Consider the following 18,412-nt stretch of genomic DNA (forward strand, 5'->3'; position numbering starts at 1 on the left):
CCCCCGCCGTGGTATTGCTGGAATATTGCTAAAAGTGCCGTAAAATCAAACTCAGTCAGTTTAAAGGCGTAAAATCGCAATGACAAAAACAATTTTACAATTCGCCCAGAATCAAGTTCTGTTACACTTAAACTTCTTCTGTATTATCCCATGATATTTCAGGGAAGAATAGGTCCTCATTCGCTATTGCTTTGTGCCTGTGTTAAAAGCTGTGAATGTATGTGTAGCGCAAGAAAGCGCATGTAAGCGAGATGCCTGTTGAATTAAGGTCATAGCAACCTGTTATCATTTCAGAATATATTTCTTTAAATATTAAATAACATATTAACAAGAATCCTATTTTTTTTAAAGTTAGAATACTTGCACAGGTTGAAAAAAAAATCACTATCTATAATTATTTTTAGAAAAAAACTTTGATAAAAGGGAAAGCTGGCTGTTGAAAAGTTGATGTTATCCCTCTTGTCAGACAGCCTTGTGGAGAGTTCTTGTCATTCTGAATCTTTATGCATAGAAACAGGCGTTACACTGGTCCAGTTTGTTTCTGGCTCCAGTGGGCGTGAGTGAGTATGGTTTAAGGCCGCTGTTAGCAATATTCAAGCAATAGCACGGCGAGGGACACCAGAAATGGGCTTCACACATTCTACCCATGTGGGAAATCGAATCCGGGTCTTCAGCGTGACGAGCACTCCAGTGGGCAAATCAGTGGAAGGGAATTTGCTATTTAACCATTATTGAACGATATCACATTTTCGATAAACCTGAAGGTCATTTGAACTTCTCTGCCACATTCCCTTGATTCCCTTTGATTTGGCCAATGCGAGAGGAAATACCGATTCGTATGCGTGAAGAAACCGATCACCAGGAACGGGAGCACAATTGGTGCCCATCGGATGTCTTACCACTACCCACAAATCCCAAACTTCACATAGATTTATCAATGAGGAAGTCCGTCATTTCACATACTTTTCTAAGTAAAGGTCTGATGAAACTTCCAAGATGGAGACGTAACCATATCTCTGGTCACCACGTTTAGTGGTTGGTTTGTTTGTTTGTTGTTTAACGCCGCACTCAGCAATATTCCAGCCATATGACGGCGGTCTGTAAATAATCGAGTCTGGACCAGACAATCCAGTGATTGATATCATGAGCATCGATCGACGCAATTGGGATACAATGACATGCATCAACCAGGTCAGTGAGACTGACCACCCGATCCCGTTCGTCGCCTCTTACGACAAGCATAGTCGCGTTTTACAGCAAGCATGGGTTGCTGAAGACCTATTCTACCCAGGTCGTGACAACTGTCCCGTGGATCAAGCATATGTGGCTTCTTCTTATGATAATCTAGAAGCAATACGAGCTAAATTTCAAATGTTTGAGCAATTAAAGGCTATTCAAAAGAATTATTAACGGCGTGTTGCTGCTCGTCATGCACTGCACGCTCGTGAATGCTTATTTTGACTGTGTGGCCGAATTAAGAGATTTTACGTATGTTTTAGATGGATCCGAGTCTTGACGCTTATTCGCCATAGCTATGATGAAAGGTGGATATCTTGACTGACGAATTCGTTCAACACCTTTGTGTTCTGAGCCGATAACCGACGTCTCGCAGCTTCCGAGCTCTGAACACTCCAGTCCATCACTTGATTGCTTGGTTGTTGTTTAACGCCGCACTCAGCAATACTGCAGTTATATGATGGCGGGCTGTAAATAATCGAGTCTGAACCAGACAATCCAGTGATTGATATCATGAGCATCGATCTACGCAATTGGAATACGATGACATGCATCAACGAAGACCTCGAGCCTGAGCACCCGATCCCGTTAGTCGCCTCTTACGACAAGCACAGTCACCTTTTTATGGCAAACATGGGTGCTGAAGACCTATTCTCACCTGGATCTTCACGCTTGTGGCATTGTAGGAGTACTGCATGTTGTGCGGCGTCAGGTAACAGACTGAACATGGCGCAATCAATTGATAATAAATCAATAACAATAATAAGTTTGTTATTCTCTTAACATAGCGAAACGGATACAATAGATCAGAATACACTTACTCCATATTTTAACAAAGTACTAGAGGATTAAACAATGTGGCCTTAACACATTTACCGTATTTACAAATAAATCTATGAGCTTTAATATATTAATGAAGTACAATTACATATTGCTATAAACAAGTATTGATAATAACAAAAGGTAAAAGTTTTGTATTTAAATAGACATGAAATTAATAGTGATTATAAAAATATTGTTCAAAGTTTGCATAAGAGAAAGTATTTTAATATTTAGCCCAAAAATATATGTTGCAATTTGTGAAATTAATTTGTTAAATGCAAATAAAGGAATAATTTGATATATGAATTATTACAGTTTTTGACATGAATTTATTAAAATCATGCACAGCAAAATATTTACATTTACAAAATACACATCTGTTCAAACAATTTCTTCAAAGCGTCACAAAGTTTATAGTAAGCGCATATCTATCAATAAAGTTCACATTAACAACAATAATTCACTAATTAAATAACATTCTTTGCTAAAAAGATTTTTGTTAATATTAACAACGAAATTCCTACTCAAAACACTCAGTAAAACTTTAATACTACATGGCGAATATGCATGACTCGACAGTACTTTCCTCCCTTTTCTGTCTAATTTACACAGCAATTCAGTGACACATCTTACAGCGACGTAACTTAAACAAGTTAAAGCATACAACAGGAAGACTCTTGTTTAAAAAGTTAGAGGACCGCCTCCGTGGTCTTGTGATAGAGCGTCAACCCGGAGAGCGGAAGGTCCGGGATTCAATCCCCGACCGCGTCATACCAAAGGACGTTAAAAGATTGTACTTGTTGTTACCCTGTCTGGCGCTGGGCATTAAGGGTCTAAAACAAGGACTAGTCGGCTCGGAGTCAGTACACTGTGTCTGAGTGGGGTATTCATGTTAAACTGCGGCATGGTATCTCAGTGAGCTAGCACTATACAGTCGGACTAGTACATGCAGCACACACACACACACACACACACACACACACACACACACACACACACACACACACACACACACACAAGCGTGCATGCACGTCCCTATATAAGTGCAATAATCTTGGACGCGACGTTAAAACCAGTTTCACCTCACCTCACAAAGTTAGAGAATATATAATTACATTTGAACAGTAGGATTGTTAGGAAAAGTATATAATAACACATTCTACTTGAAATATACTTACACGATTGCTTATATTTAAGATAAATGACTTGAACAAGACTAGATCGTTTCTGGGTGGAATTATTGACCTTCGACGTTTGCCGTGAAATAACTAAAGACAAATATGAATTAAATTGGCATATATGTGACATAAAACCTACATAATGGTGATGTGTGGTTCATTACGTGAGGCAATCTTCAAACGTTTGTAAAAGATATTATCAACATGGCGCAAGAACGTTCAGGCCGCTGCTTATCAGAAGGTTGCATTCCGCTATCCCGTGAAAGTGGCGTGATCACTGTTCACGTCAGAGTGGTCCCCTATTGACCGTAGACGTCATTAAAGTGTCACATAGAAGCGTTCCTAAAATCCATGCCGAATGCACTTGAATCTTATCAAACTGTTACATGAACAGTGCCCCAATGCTTGTCGCAATAACAGCGTGTCACCACTCTAGTCGTGTGACGTGGTCGTACCTCGACGGCGTTGATCGTTGCTCATGTTGTTGACCACTAATTTACTTCACCAGATCCGACTATTTACGGGTCGTGATGATATAAACTGCCGGGCAAAAGAAAGTATACTCTAGAAATTAGATTGGACGAAAAACGTTACACACATTTTCCAAACGTTACTAGTCTGAAAACAGTCGCCGAAGCACTGGAAACTTGAGGTCCAAATCACAACTATGACAACCGTATCAAATACATCACCATCGATTAACAATTTCTTGTTTGTTTCATGTTTAAGCACCATGAAACATTGGTGAATACTTTCTTGTGCCCGGTAATATTTTGTTGACTGCAGCATAAAACAAGATTCCCCCGCATCCACGAAGAACCCCGTTGATCGAGAGTAATTAGAACCATTGAAATAAAGGTCACCTAGGAATATTCAAAAATCAGAAGAATTAATTTTACTAATGTATTGCAAAATACATATTACCTTTTGATTCATGGATATATACTCTTCAAAAAAAGGAAACGCAACACGGATATTTTTGCCCATAAAGCCATATTAGCAAACATTCAAGTGAAGGGATTTTGATTGCCTTGCATCTGTGTCAATCGAACACTGACATTTCAACAACATGCCAAGATTAACAGAAGTGCAAAAAAACAACGCTTGCAGGCAGGGTAATCCCGATCAACTGTAGCCAGGGTTTTCAATGTAACGCCGTGCACCATCACAAGGCTATGGGATCGGTTTCAATAGCATGGGTCAACACGTGATCGGCCATGGTCGGGACGACAAAGAGTAACCACCCCTGCTCAAGATCGCTACATCCGACCACAGCCACCTCAACCGCATCCCAAATACCCGGACTGCGCAGAATCTTCGACCAGACCGTATGAAACCGTTTAAGAGCAGTAAACTAACGAGCAAAACGTCCTGCTCGACGCGTCATATTAAGGACTGCATTGTCGTCGTATGGCCTGGTTCAGCGACGAATCAAGATTTCTCCTCCGTCGAGGGGATGGAAGAGCATGGGTCTACAGACGTCGGGGAGAACGTTACGCCGGAAACTGCGTACAGGAAGTGGACAGGTTTGGTGGTGGTAGCGTTATGATGTGGACGTCTATCTCTAATCATGACAGGACAGGTTTGGTCCATATCCAGGGCAATCTTACGGCTCAACGATACATTAACGAAATTCGACCACCACACGTTCTCCCAATTGCAGCCAACGGCAACGGTGTATTCCAGCAGGAGAACGCTCGACCACATACAGCACGGATCACAAGATCCTGTCTACGCAACAACAACAACAACGTTGATGTTCTCCCCTGTCCCTCCAGATCCAGACGGCTACGCAGCAGTTGGCTTTTGCGTTGCAGGGCGAGTGGGCTACAATTCCCCATGATCCAGAGCCCCCCTTTTGAAAACCAAATGTAATTTGTTTTAGACAATCCAGCCTACCCCACACACCCCACTCCAATTGAGAGAGCATTTAGATATTTTCGACCCCTCTCTTTTAACAATTCTGGATCCGCCCTTGGTACCATTACGGCATAACACGTCTCCCTCTGGTGTCAAGAATCTTTATGTGAAGGTTCAGATAACACAGGACCATATATCAATGTTAATGACTGACCCCGAGGACTCCCCATCCGCATGTTCAACATTCATATAACAGTCAGATAAGTTACGCCCTAAGAACTTAGATGGCACTTTGATATGATGCAGTACCACATGGATTGGCATACGAGGTTGGTCAGTGAATCTATTAGCACCTACAAACAGGGTTATATCAGGAAGTTACTTCACGTTTTACTCGTAATGTGTTGTACTTGAGCGTTCTCTTTGCCTTGTTCGTTACTGCTCCATCGATCTTAATTATAAAGACATGGTCATTTCAAACGTTGTAGCGTCGTTTTGTTATGGTCGGTTATGTACACGTTTGAATTTCAGTACAACGCATCCTGACAAACAAATACACTTAGTAACACAGTTCAACATGTTTCTTTCTCATTGAAGTATTGCGTAAGATCGCTATACTCCAAAAACAAATATGACCACATACTATGTATGTTTTAGTATACTTTCACTTTCACTTTTGGCCTCCGAAATCCCAGTCGTCTTAGGCACAGCTGTTCGCTGTGGAGAATATCTTACCTTCGCCGTGCCAAAAACCTTTAATAGTGGGTTCGAATCCCACGTTCTCCCTGATCATGTTTCTAGGTTTGTCAGCACCATATCCGTGGTCGTAGGAATAAAACTAGTTATGATGACGTCCCACAACGAATACTCCACATTTTCTAGATTCATCGATTACCTGGTGCCTTCTGTTAGGGTAATGGCACCAGGTGATCAACTGATAACATGCTGGAGGTTTCTCCTTGTATATATCATTAGTATTAAGACAGCACCAATTCATCAAAGCCACCATCGTGTTTCATTATTGATAGGAGGGTTCTGTATCAGTAAATTATCCGTTCCCCCTACGGAATATAAACAAGGCTGTATAGCACGGCGTTTGATTTATTCAATTAGAGCACATCAGCCACATTTCCCCAGGCCTTGCATGATTGCTTCATATTTTACGTTACCATGGATACAGATACTCATGTAAATACAGTGCACAATTTCGTTCTTTAAATGACTGCCATTTCTCGTTTAGATCATGTTTTAAAGGGGTAAAATATGCGAAACGGATATCCGCACCCCGAGGGAAGACCGGGACACAATGGCTGTGGTTCTACGAGGAGAAACAAACCCAGCAATGATCCAGCAATATCGCGGCGGGGAACACCAGAAATAGAATTCAGAAGTTGATTCCATTTGTGGAATCGAACCTGGGCTTTCGCCGTGAGGAGCGAAGACATTAACCACAAAGCTACCCCACCGCCCCTAAATTGAATTCAAATTAAAGTGAGTGAATGTGTTTTTACGTCACAGTCATAAACACCCAGGTGTATAATGGCAGGCAGTAAATAATCGACTCTGATTCAGAAAAAAACAGTGACGACTGACAGCATGAGCAACGATCCACGCAATTCGAGTACGATGACACCCGGTCTTAATGACAAAGCGGCACCCCCTGAGCTGAATCACCGAGCGCTACCACCAGATTTTCTTCAGTCAGCTCTTACGACGAGCAGAGGTAGGGGATGCTGGGGACCTCACCCGTAATCCTCACTCACAGTGTCATCTGTCCAGTGTTTCAGTATGCATTAAAGCGACAGAACCCTGTCCATATTCATAAGACATCTCTGCCAAAAGCTTCCGACTATATCATGAGCTTGTGTTTATGAATCACTATCAAATAGTGATGATACCAGGTGTTCACAAAAAGGTTTCACCCGTCACAAACAAATGCAAAGGCAAGCCAATTGTTCACCTGAAAAAACGGGAACATATGGTACAAAACCAATTCTTGTAAAGGCCGACTTGTAAAGAAAGACGCACAACTTGTCATAATTATGATGCTTTTATTTGTTAGAAAAAGAAAAAATATAAGTTTTCAAATAATAAGTATAAAAATAACAAAAATAATACAAAAATATAGAATATTCTGAAACAATACATGCAATATAACTAAAAATACATGTCAGGTGTTGTGCTGACATCTAGACCTCACTTGTATCGTAACCTCTCCCTCCAATCACTGAACAGGTCGGGACATTCACGAACGTTCTGTAAAGTTGACTGATTAATGTCAACGTCAATGCTACAAGCTTGTTCACCCTGGTGAGTGTCTAGTTTGCATACATAAAAACATGTAAATGAACAATGCCAAACAATTTCTAATGTTGATCTTTCATTTATGGGAACTTTGTGTTCTGCACAACTAATTCTGTTGAAATAGAATCAAACACGGTAATTTTGAGGCGACAGTATGAGATTGTGTGAGTCGTGTTTCCCAGACCGACGGCGGCATTAAAGTATTAATAGGATATTTTATCAGGATATCACTAAAATGAAGTATTTTGATTATATTAAAACATAAACAAATAAATGAATGAAAAACGAACAAGTTGACCAACACAGTTAAACTGCAAACCACGACTGAACATACCTCTTAATCTTAAATTTCAATTTCAATTGTATTTGTTCAAGTAACTGTCCACTGTTACTTGTTTGTTCTGGGGCTTAAAACACATCCCTACTTTCTCAGACTTTCATTACATCCCTACTTGCGCCAGGCTCCACCGCGTGTTGAACTTTTGCAATACATGGTACAAGGCGCTTAGCCATTTCACGGGGACCTAAACAAGCTTTTTATCCATCGGTTGTACGTTTGTTGATGAGGACAATAGGAAATGTAGCGCACACATAAGCTTTTTTAACAAAGGATTGCCTCAACTTCAGAATGAACATTGTAATATAGGTAACATTACATAACACAACATTGTACATATTTTTCACTAAAGCTTTACATTTTATACAAAAAAAAATGTAATAGTTATTTTCACAATGTTTTGTTGTATATCGCCGAAGCCGAGGTTGACTATTACACGTCCTCAAATAATAGGATACAGGTTCGAACCCGCTGGCAACACAAGCTTTCGGACAAAAATTGGAATCATTCACTTGATTGTCAAAATACAAAGTAGTTCCATTAATTCCAAGTGTACATTATATACCCCCAACTGTCCATTTATGGAAAATAATGGATCGTTTAAAAATATAGAGTCTGGGCTTTAATTTAATTCACACTTTCCAGATGACTTTGCTCATCGATATATACGCCTAAAGTGGACTCTAAACAACAGCCGACATGCAAGTGAAAAATCTAAATTTACATACACATTTAAGTAGGAACAATTTACATTGATAGACTGTCCCTACACCAGGAACAATAAACGGGAAATCTGTCTGAAAGTAGCATTAAGGAAACGCAAACCTAGACCAATCAGACGTTTGAGTTTTTTTTTATTGTTTGATGAGTCACTTTTTAACAATAGAAATAACTGTTACGAGGATATCCTGCGTTTGCAGCTAAAATTATAATCTAAGGAGGAAAGTTATTAAACAAAAATTAAACAGTAATTTATATAAAATGAATCAAAAACAAATAATCAAAGTAACTGAAAATACTGACAAGTTGATATCAGCCTGACAATACGAGGTATTCAGGAAAATATATATCGTCATACCCTTTTGTAAACATATCTTGATTTTATCTAATCTTAATCTACGTCGCACTATGTGGTAACAAAGACAATAGTCTTGGACAATAATATTTAAGAACAAACCAAAAGTACTCTCACAAAAGTATTCACATTGACGAGACCGATCTGAAAAGAAATATGTCAGTTATATATCTTTAATGCTTCTGAGATAGTATTCAGATTCTTTCACGTAAACAATTCTCACAGAGTTGACTTGAAATCAATTGAAATAACACAAAAACTGTATTTATATTTTCAATAAATGAAAAAAACACGAGTAACAAAGTTGAATTATAACAACGTTAAAAAGAAAAACACAAAGAACAAGTTAACTGAACTCAATAAAACATTCTTCTCAAGCAAAGTTTGAATATTCCTGGAAACTGTCCATGTAGACCTTCACAGAGTCAAAGCAGAATTCAAATTGTTCCTGAAATTATATTAAAAACAAACAGTCATAACTTCGAAACCAAGGTCACTGTAACTGATTATTAATGATTACATTCAGGTTAATGTACACAAAGTTTTGTATTACTGTGTTGTCGGACGTGATTGTTAAATGTACTGTCAACAGTTTGAACGACATGACCATATGTCTATATTCGGAAACATCTTCTTGAAGCTCTCAAGGTTTGGTCTGATTGCATACATCCGCCGGTGCATCTGTAAGTGTTCCCGCAATTGTTCTCAAATGATCATTGTCTGTTGTGTCTGATTTGGACATGAGAGAGGAACCAACCACTCTGGGAGAATACATGAATATCTAAGGTCACGATGATACATACTTCGTCATCAATTGAATTTAATTTAACGCCCCTGTATATATTATTTCAGTTTAACCGGCGTGTCTGCTTTCGGAAAGTCAGAATTAAGTGATTCAGGTCTTAGCAGTATACCCCACTGGTGACAAAAAACATCAGAAGGGGTATGGTGATGACAAACCAAGAATCAGAATCAGAGACAATCTGGGATTCGAACCAACGATCATATGATTCAGTTACGCCCAAAGGACGCCAAGAAGGGTGTCAGATGTCGAACACATTAAAGTTTGAAATCAATTTACATAATATATAACCGAGAAATAGCATCAATAGTCAATTTGAAAATGAACACGATGACATTTAACCAGATTCGATGTGCAGCGAAACATCGAGGGCTCTGTTAACTTGACGATACAACTTTGTGGTTCTGGCAGAATATGCATGAGTACAAAAAGTCAACATCGCCACAACGCCTGTCTCGAACCACGGGTAACTCGAAAATATGTCCATGTGTGTCAATGTATATGATCCAAATAGTAATCTATAATTGATTATCTTAATAAACGAGTTGAATGAACGCAACACCATACCCGGTTAGGAATAACCTGTTTTCTGACAAAACGTATGATGCGTATCGTCTGCGGGAGGGCAACTTCTTTCTCCAACAGCAGTCGCTGCACTGCACTGGCCACTACACAGAACAGACCGCTTCGGGTGGCACCGTCCCTGCAACAGAAGAAGGCACCATGTCAGTAATAATATACGAGAAAAGGAGATATAGAATGCTATTGTGGATGAATGTGTAGCCTATTAGTACCTGCAGACAACTAGGAGGGGTGATGTCCCGGTGTTCCACTGTCTGAGGAAGTCGATTAAGCTCAGGAGGCTAGATGGGGATTCCGGAAGTGAACTCTTCTGAGGCCAGGCGGAAGACCGGAACACGGTTACGTCTTTTTCTTCGGTCTGCGTGGAGAAACAAACCCATATTGATCTAAGTGGGATAGTCATTTGATGCGCACTGCAGTCAGTAATACATGTATTCCTGCTTTGTGACGGTGGTCTGTATATAAATGAGTCCCTAGCAAGGTACACCAGTGGCAGAGATCAAGAACAACGTTCCACGCGTGCGTGCGTGCGTGCGTGCGTGCGTGCGTGCGTGCGTGCGTGCGTGTTAATGTTCATACGTAATTCCAGGTTGAAATATGTACAAGGCTGCCAGATATATCTAGCGACCAGGCTCCGTGATTTGTGGTTTTCAATGTTTTTGCTGTTTGCGCGTGCTTGAGTGCGTGCTTGAGTGCGTGCGTGTGTGTGCGTGCGTGCGTGTTTGCCACTTGGTTTGCGTGTTGTCGTACGGCGTGGACGTTGCTCAAAATACCAATCACCGATTTGTGTCTTGTCCACATAAATATAAGTTGGGGTTCGGCGTTAAACAACAAACACACAATCATCATACGCCAGTTATAAGTTACCGCCCAAGTCAAAATAGAAACAAAAGCCCTTCAGATCTGCTCATAATACCAATCACTGATTTGTGTCTTGTCCACATAAATATAAGTTGGGGTTTGGCGTTAAACAACAAACACACAATCATCATACGCCACTTATAAGTTACCGCCCAAGTCAAAATAGAAACAAAAGCTCTTCAGATCTGTATACGCACTCATTGCCCTTCGGAAATGTGAATCATCCCGACATTTATCGGTTCATAAACACCCGCTCTGTATTTTATCGTAAATATATTTGAATATGTGGAAACTGTTTGCCAATTGTATTGTTTGTTTCGTGTTTTAAGCTCTCCGCGTTTTACGTCTTAAACGTTCTTAACATCGACACAACCGTCTAAATTCGAATATAAAAATACTTTGAGTGAGAGTAAAGTTGTCAAACTAGCAGACGTAACATGGAATATGAAAGTTTGTTCTATTGTTCTATGAATTTTTGTTTACATATATACCCGGTGAGTGTATGTAAAATGAATTGTAGTATGCCCTCATGGATATAGCTACTGAGAAGCAACCAGACGCTTAATGTTATACTGAAATATATGTGTAAGGACATATAAGCATTATAGTAATGAGTAACGTGTACAAAAACAGAATGTATGTCTCTACAAAGTTGTACATGTGTCATTCAGCATTCCAGTGATGTGATAAATGATGTTTTCGCATGTAATTAGAAGATTGTCACGAACATGTCACCTTTTCGAGTTTAGTATTTCACACATCTATATCACTAGATTGCAACTGCATTAAATACTAAATACATAACCTAATAGAAAGTGGCGCCTATGAACATATATATCAGATTAACAAGTAACACTAGTGTCGACAGACGAAATACATCTGATCACCGCACGTCATCAGACCGGCTAACATCTAGTGAACATAATGCTTTGTTGGCTATAGTGTTCTACATGGGAATGTAGAACATGATCAAGTTTACACGGGAACAAGGAACACATAGCAGGAACAACGTGATCAACACAGCATGTGTGTGTGTTTGTGTGTTGGTTGTGAAATTGTACAAGCTTGGTTCACATTACTATCCTCCATCACCAAACCAAGTTTCCTCTTTAATATCGGCACGACCGATCAGTTACTACCATCCATCGCATAAGCTTCCTTGTTGAATTGGTTTAGAATTTCTGTACCTACTTGTAAATATACAACCAAAAAATAACGAGTCTCGATTAACCAGTAAGTCATGGATACTTAATTGCACAAGGATGTATATTATCGTTGACACGACAGTCACCGTATTTCAGTTTTATCAGTCCGAGACATGCTTCCTTGTTGATCTGAAACCGTCATGTTCCTTGTGGATATCCTTGTCAAGTGATAATATTCTGTAATTTCAGCATCTGTCATTCATCATTGTTAATATACATTATGAAATATTTGACAAAAAAGTTATATTTTGTACTTGGAGATTGTATTGTCTCGTTAATGTAGATAACGATGTTCAAGTGACAGTGTTAATGTTCCCCTTCGCATTCCACACATGAACTATATTTTGGAAAAAAACCACGAGTGGGAGTTGTTTATCTTACAATAAAACACTGCAGGGAGAATAAGCCATGAGGGGTGCAACGTCGAGTGGATTAATCTCCCTGCAAGGTTTTAGTGTACGATAAACAATGTCCACGAGTCATATATTTGTAATATGAGATATCAACACCAGGTACAGCTTCTTTAAGGGTGACGATAAATTGTACAAGCTTTAAAAACATTTACCCAAATTTTATTAATGATGACTCCCCGAATAGAATCCGGACATGTCGGACAAGTCTATTTTACGAACAGGTGGGTTAAGTTGGGTAGTTCTCACGACGATTATCTGTACCTTTTCTCCCAATACCGATTGTCATATCTCTCCCGCTTTACGTGTTTATCTGCGTAGCCCAGCTACATATATGGGGAACAACTTACTAGTCACTTGGAACCCTCTAAAAAATAACGTCGTCCAATATATGACGTTATCTAGTTGCGAGCGAATATTCGAATCTCCAGAAATGACGTCATGATAGAACAATGAATTAAAACATACCTGTGACGTCATTCTATTCTTTGAACGCTCCATTACTTTTCAGGAATGGAGAGTTGTTTGTCAACTATACATTATTCTTGAACCGACATTCGAATTAATTTCCACTTTGGACAGAACAGTAAATAATTTCAATTTCTTTCCGAAAAGCGGGGATTCGAACCTGCATCGTTTGATCTGATATCGTGTAATTTTCAACCTCAGCTGCGGTGGCACATGAAGGAATCGTGTGAAATTAACTATTAAATATTTTCATAATTTTCTATACCGCTTAAAAGCTCAAAATAATATGTATAAAGTATTGTGTTTGAGCAGGTTACCTACAACAGTGTTCATATTTACAGTAATAAGATAAACCTTTGACGAGAAATTCAAATCAGGTAATATATATATTCTTGTATATCCTTCTATATTTCCTATTAGTCCCGTCAGCATGTATTGACAATATGCAAGCAATTGATAAATACTAGTTTAGGACCCAACAAAATTATGAAAAGCCGTGTACCATGCATTGTAAATGTCAGCTCGCGTTAAAGCTTTGCGCACGTGCTACAGCGGCAGAGAACGCATTCCTCGTGCAATACGCAAGGGCGACTCACGCAGTATAAATACAGACAACAAAGCGTTCTGGTATATTTTTGGAATATTTTCCACAACAGAATATTTTGTCAAAGTGTAAAAGTAGGGATGAGTTTTAGGTAGAGGAATATCCTCGTAACTCTCCATTCCTTAAAATAATGGTCCAAGGAATGGAGAGTTACTCGGACATTCCCCTCTACATAAACCACGCTTTGTTCTTCATTGTTCGATGCGATTTATCGCGTAATACATTTTCCATTATACGTTTCCAAATTGCATACACAATATATCCCCAGACAAACCGTGCGCTGTGGCTCGCGTCGTTTACAATGATACAGTGAAAGTGTAATACTAGTAGTTTGGACATGTCACAGTGATGCCAATATACTATTCTCATCATAGGATTACTTATGCATATGAGAGCAAGCAACTATAACGCTTGAACAGAAACAGTATGCCCTCATTATCAATTCACACACAACACTAATGTATAACATGTATCTAATATCCAGTATGGTTGACAAATGTTGTGTGATTCAGTGTGAACCGGAGACATTGTTTTAGTGTCCGACCATTTGATATTCTGGGGAGGGGCCCTGGGATTGTATAAAAAGATATATTGCCCTCTAAAGTTCTTGAAAAAAAATAATATGCTTCATATTGTTGAAAAAAAGAAGAAATTGTCTGCCACAAGGAGAAAAGCATTTTGGCTCATAGTTATAATTTAACAAAATCTGTTTTTTTTGCAGCTATAGCTGAATAGGTTTTACGCCGCATTTAGCACTATCTAAACCATGTCACAGTTGCGGACGCCATAACACCATGAGGGGAATCGAACCCGTGTCATCAGTGTGACAATTCAACGCTTCAATCACGAGACGACCGAACCTTCCCGAGATTTACAGAAGTGTTTCTGATCCCTTAACTGATATCATCTCTACCTTGATATATCACTTCCAACTACAATGTAGCGAAATATAACCCACCTCCTAGTATATATACTATCTTGATATATCACTTCCCACTACAATGTAGTGAAATATATCCCATCTACTAGTATATATACTACCTTGATATATCACATCCCACTACAATGTAGTGAAATATAACCCACCTCCTAGTATATATACTACCTTGATATATCACTTCCCCCTACAATGTAGTGAAATATAACCCACCTCCGAGTATATATACTACCTTCATATATCACTTCCCACTACAATGTATTGAAATATAACCCACCTCCTAGTATATATACTACCTTGATATATCACGTCCAACAACAATGTAGTGAAATATAACCCACCTTCTAGTATATATACTACCTTGATATATCACTTCCCACTACAATGTAGTGAAATATAACCCACCTCCTAGTATATATACTACCTTCATATATCACTTCCCACTACAATGTAGTGAAATATAATCCACCTCCTAGTATATATACTACCTTCATATATCACTTCCCACTACAATGTAATTTAGAATTGACCTTCACTTTGTGTGAGTTCATTAGAGCATGAATCTTCATAGGGTGAGGGCCCAACTGTATGAACGTCGGAGCGCGTCGTAAGTCATTAACGTCAAGTATAAGACGTCAAAATGGCCGACATGATAACAGGATGGGAGAGATTTCCGAAGATGTTAATGAAGCTGTGGTGGTTACATTTGTTAGTCATCATTGATCAACTGGCTGATCATTGAAAGGTGATTAAAGAGGCTTCAAACTGACACTAAGGTAAATTCGTAGATTGCTGGAGACTGTCACTGTCAGCCAGACACGGATCGAGTCGATACTACGATAGTTTGAATGTGCATTTCTTCGTTTGGTCATTAGGGATGGCAGTAGTGGGGATATTCTTGAACAATCAAGCAATCAAGCTCTCTGATGTTTCTCAATGTTTGCTGAAACGCTGAGACCAAGATTAAAGGTTCTAAATGATCAGAAAGAACGCTTATGTATGTTTTCGTGCTAGGAAATTCCCAGGGGTTTCCCCAGGAATGTGGAAGTAGTCCGTCAGTGTTTACGTCATTTCAAGAACACGGTCTCGTGAAAAAAATATGAACGCCAAATTGTGTCGTTAATACACTTATGAACGTCAGTATCGCGGTCATGTGACCAACCTCTCGTCCAATGTAATGAAATATAACCCACCTCCTGGTATATATACTACCTTTATATATCACCTCCCACTACAATGTAGTGAAATATAACCCACCTACTAGTATATATACTACCTTCATATATCACGTCCCACTACAATGTTATGAAATATAACCCACCTCCTAGTATATATACTACCTTGATATATCACGTCCCACTACAATGTAATGAAATATAACCCACCTCCTGGTATATATACTACCTTCATATATCACGTCCCACTACAATGTAATGAAATATAACCCACCTCCTTGTGTATAAGAGCCTCCTTGGTCATCTGTGATCGTGAATGAGTACCATTCTATAACTCTAGTGGTACACCTCTCTCATTAATACTCACAAGCGGCAATGCCTCATCTATAAATGATAGTTTCACATGTGTACGTGCGAAAGCCATCAGTGTCCTTTATACCTACCCCTAGACTGTAGGAGATCTTCTCCGTGGTAAAGCCGGTCTGTTTCTCAGTCTTGCCTTCACCTACATTGAAGGGGCCAAACTTGGTCGGCTTGTTGTTCTTGGCCCAGAACACGCCACACTTCTGATTTCATAACATGAAAATAATTGGATAATTGTTAGTAATAAACTAAAACAAATAAGATATATTTATTTCACGATTTCTAAGTGACTCACAAGTAAAACACTACACGTGTATATTGAAAAGGTAAAACATTATATGCTTAGAAGTGTTTATGTCCTTCCTTCAGATTGGAAATTGGATTTTATTATCAGGTAACAAGGTAGACACAATTTTATGGATAACAACTGCTTTAATACTGTTAAGTTGTTATCCATAAAACTGTGTCTACCTTGTCACCCGTCAACTTCTAAGTAATGCCTATAAAACAAAATATTATCAGGTTGTAATCAAATTGTATTATGTTATTGTTTAACACCCTGACGCCGAGACTCACTGCGTCCAAGTCGGTGTAGTTCTCCAGCAGGACAATGCCACGGATGTCGTAGTCGTGGACCAGTCGCCAGAAGTCAACCACCGTCGACGTCAGGGGGATTTGAGTGAGGATAAAAGCCTCCCGCTTCTCATATGACTGAAATATTAATAATATTGGGGTATCTATAAGACATAACCATATTAATTATATTTGATAACGGAAATACAGGCTAAGAAAATATGGAAGGATCCAAATTGTTCATAATTTCCATGACAACATATATCAAATAAATATTTATCATATTGAATATACGTTGAAAGAACATGTGATAGATATTGGGGACAATTACCGGTGCGATGACGGCGTTGATGTAGTCATTGCCTCCTGCAATATGGGTTGAGAGAATAGCGCGATGTTTGTCTCCTGTAATAAAAGCGATACACTTAAAGATGGACAGTACTTTTCATATTTAACCTTTTCATACATGGGCGTTCATACTCTTTGTGTCTTGTCTCTTTTTGCATCGACATAACATGAAGTTGTTTGTGCCGACACCATACTTACAGTACAATATTAGCCTGAAAAGTATGTGAGCCGAACTTCGAAGGATGTAGAATACACACTTAAAAATTTGCATCTACAATACGTTCCATGCTTACAGACTGTATGTGTACCAAATATACAGCAAAGTAACATATTATGCACTCATCAAAATGACTAGATATTCTCTGTTGACAAAACTGTTGTCAAAAATAGTCCGAGCAATAATCTAGACATTGCAAAAATTTCAGCACGCTGGCTGCCAAGGCTTCCGTCTTCTGATCAGAAATGTTCCAGGTTTATTATCTCTCGTGGTAATTTGTGTGGAAACAGCTAACACCAACTCCTGATAAGAAGGCAAAGCCTGTGTCATCAACAGGCAACGGGATGGCTCGGGGCTTCTGGGATTCTGAAGAAATCCTACTGGTGGACTATCTCCCGTGAATATTATTCTTATCTGCTAAAGCAATTGCGTGAGAATATCGAGACTAAACGTAGTGACAAACTCACTAAAAGAGTGTTGTTCCACCAGGACAGTGCACCTGTGCCAAGTTTGTTGTCGCCATGGCGCAATGTATGACTGTGGTTTCGAACGTTTTGAACATCCTCTGTATTCACCTCATTTAGCACTGTTTGGCAAACAATCATTACTCCATTTCGGCTCCGAAGGGCATTTTACACTTCCAGGAGGAAGCCTTCTACACCAGTTGGATCCTGTCACTCTGGCATCATTGACAAAAGTGTGTGAACCATGGAGAGGATTATGTAGAAAATTAATTAGCAACCGACTCCATGATAGTCCATGAATGTCCCTCCTCATGCGGTACCTATTTACCTATTGGTTACGAATGTGTGACTGGTTGCTATCTCTTTCATTATAGCGAGATACAAGTCTTACCCTATCCCGCCATGAGTCTGGCACGACGAAACCTACCAGGAAGAATGTCCTCGCTCCTGTTTTTGTTGATGTTCTCCAGGTCTCTGGCAGCGTCACTTAGATGATCTGTTACAGGACACTCGCTGAGTTTCTGGAGTGAACAGGTGAAAGCAGTTAATGCACAACCAGCACTAATACCAAACAGAAACATTTGATATCAG

At 39.3% G+C, this 18,412-nt stretch overlaps 1 protein-coding gene across 5 annotated transcripts in view; it reads right to left on the bottom strand.

Annotated features, from left to right (window-relative positions):
• The window catches only part of LOC124122699 (multiple epidermal growth factor-like domains protein 11), a 286,895-nt gene that overhangs the window by 183,782 nt on the left and 84,701 nt on the right, over window positions 1–18,412 (bottom strand). For 3 of the 5 annotated variants that reach the window (XM_048400347.1, XM_048400346.1, XM_048400345.1), the window contains 7 exons: window positions 18,249–18,342; window positions 17,124–17,197; window positions 16,796–16,930; window positions 16,300–16,422; window positions 10,409–10,554; window positions 10,182–10,317; window positions 8,510–9,260 (listed from right to left, as the gene is read on the bottom strand). The exons of the other annotated variants lie outside the window; for them this stretch is intronic. In XM_048400347.1, coding sequence (XP_048256304.1) covers window positions 9,186–9,260; window positions 10,182–10,317; window positions 10,409–10,554; window positions 16,300–16,422; window positions 16,796–16,930; window positions 17,124–17,197; window positions 18,249–18,342 — 783 coding nt within the window. In that variant the 3' untranslated portion in view covers window positions 8,510–9,185. Of the gene's footprint in view, window positions 1–8,509; window positions 9,261–10,181; window positions 10,318–10,408; window positions 10,555–16,299; window positions 16,423–16,795; window positions 16,931–17,123; window positions 17,198–18,248; window positions 18,343–18,412 lie in introns of those variants that run through there. 5 annotated transcript variants of the gene reach the window in all.

Source organism: Haliotis rufescens, unplaced genomic scaffold (assembly GCF_023055435.1).
Source record: "Haliotis rufescens isolate VD_foot unplaced genomic scaffold, xgHalRufe1.0.p SCAF_2, whole genome shotgun sequence".
Taxonomy (NCBI): domain Eukaryota; kingdom Metazoa; phylum Mollusca; class Gastropoda; order Lepetellida; family Haliotidae; genus Haliotis; species Haliotis rufescens.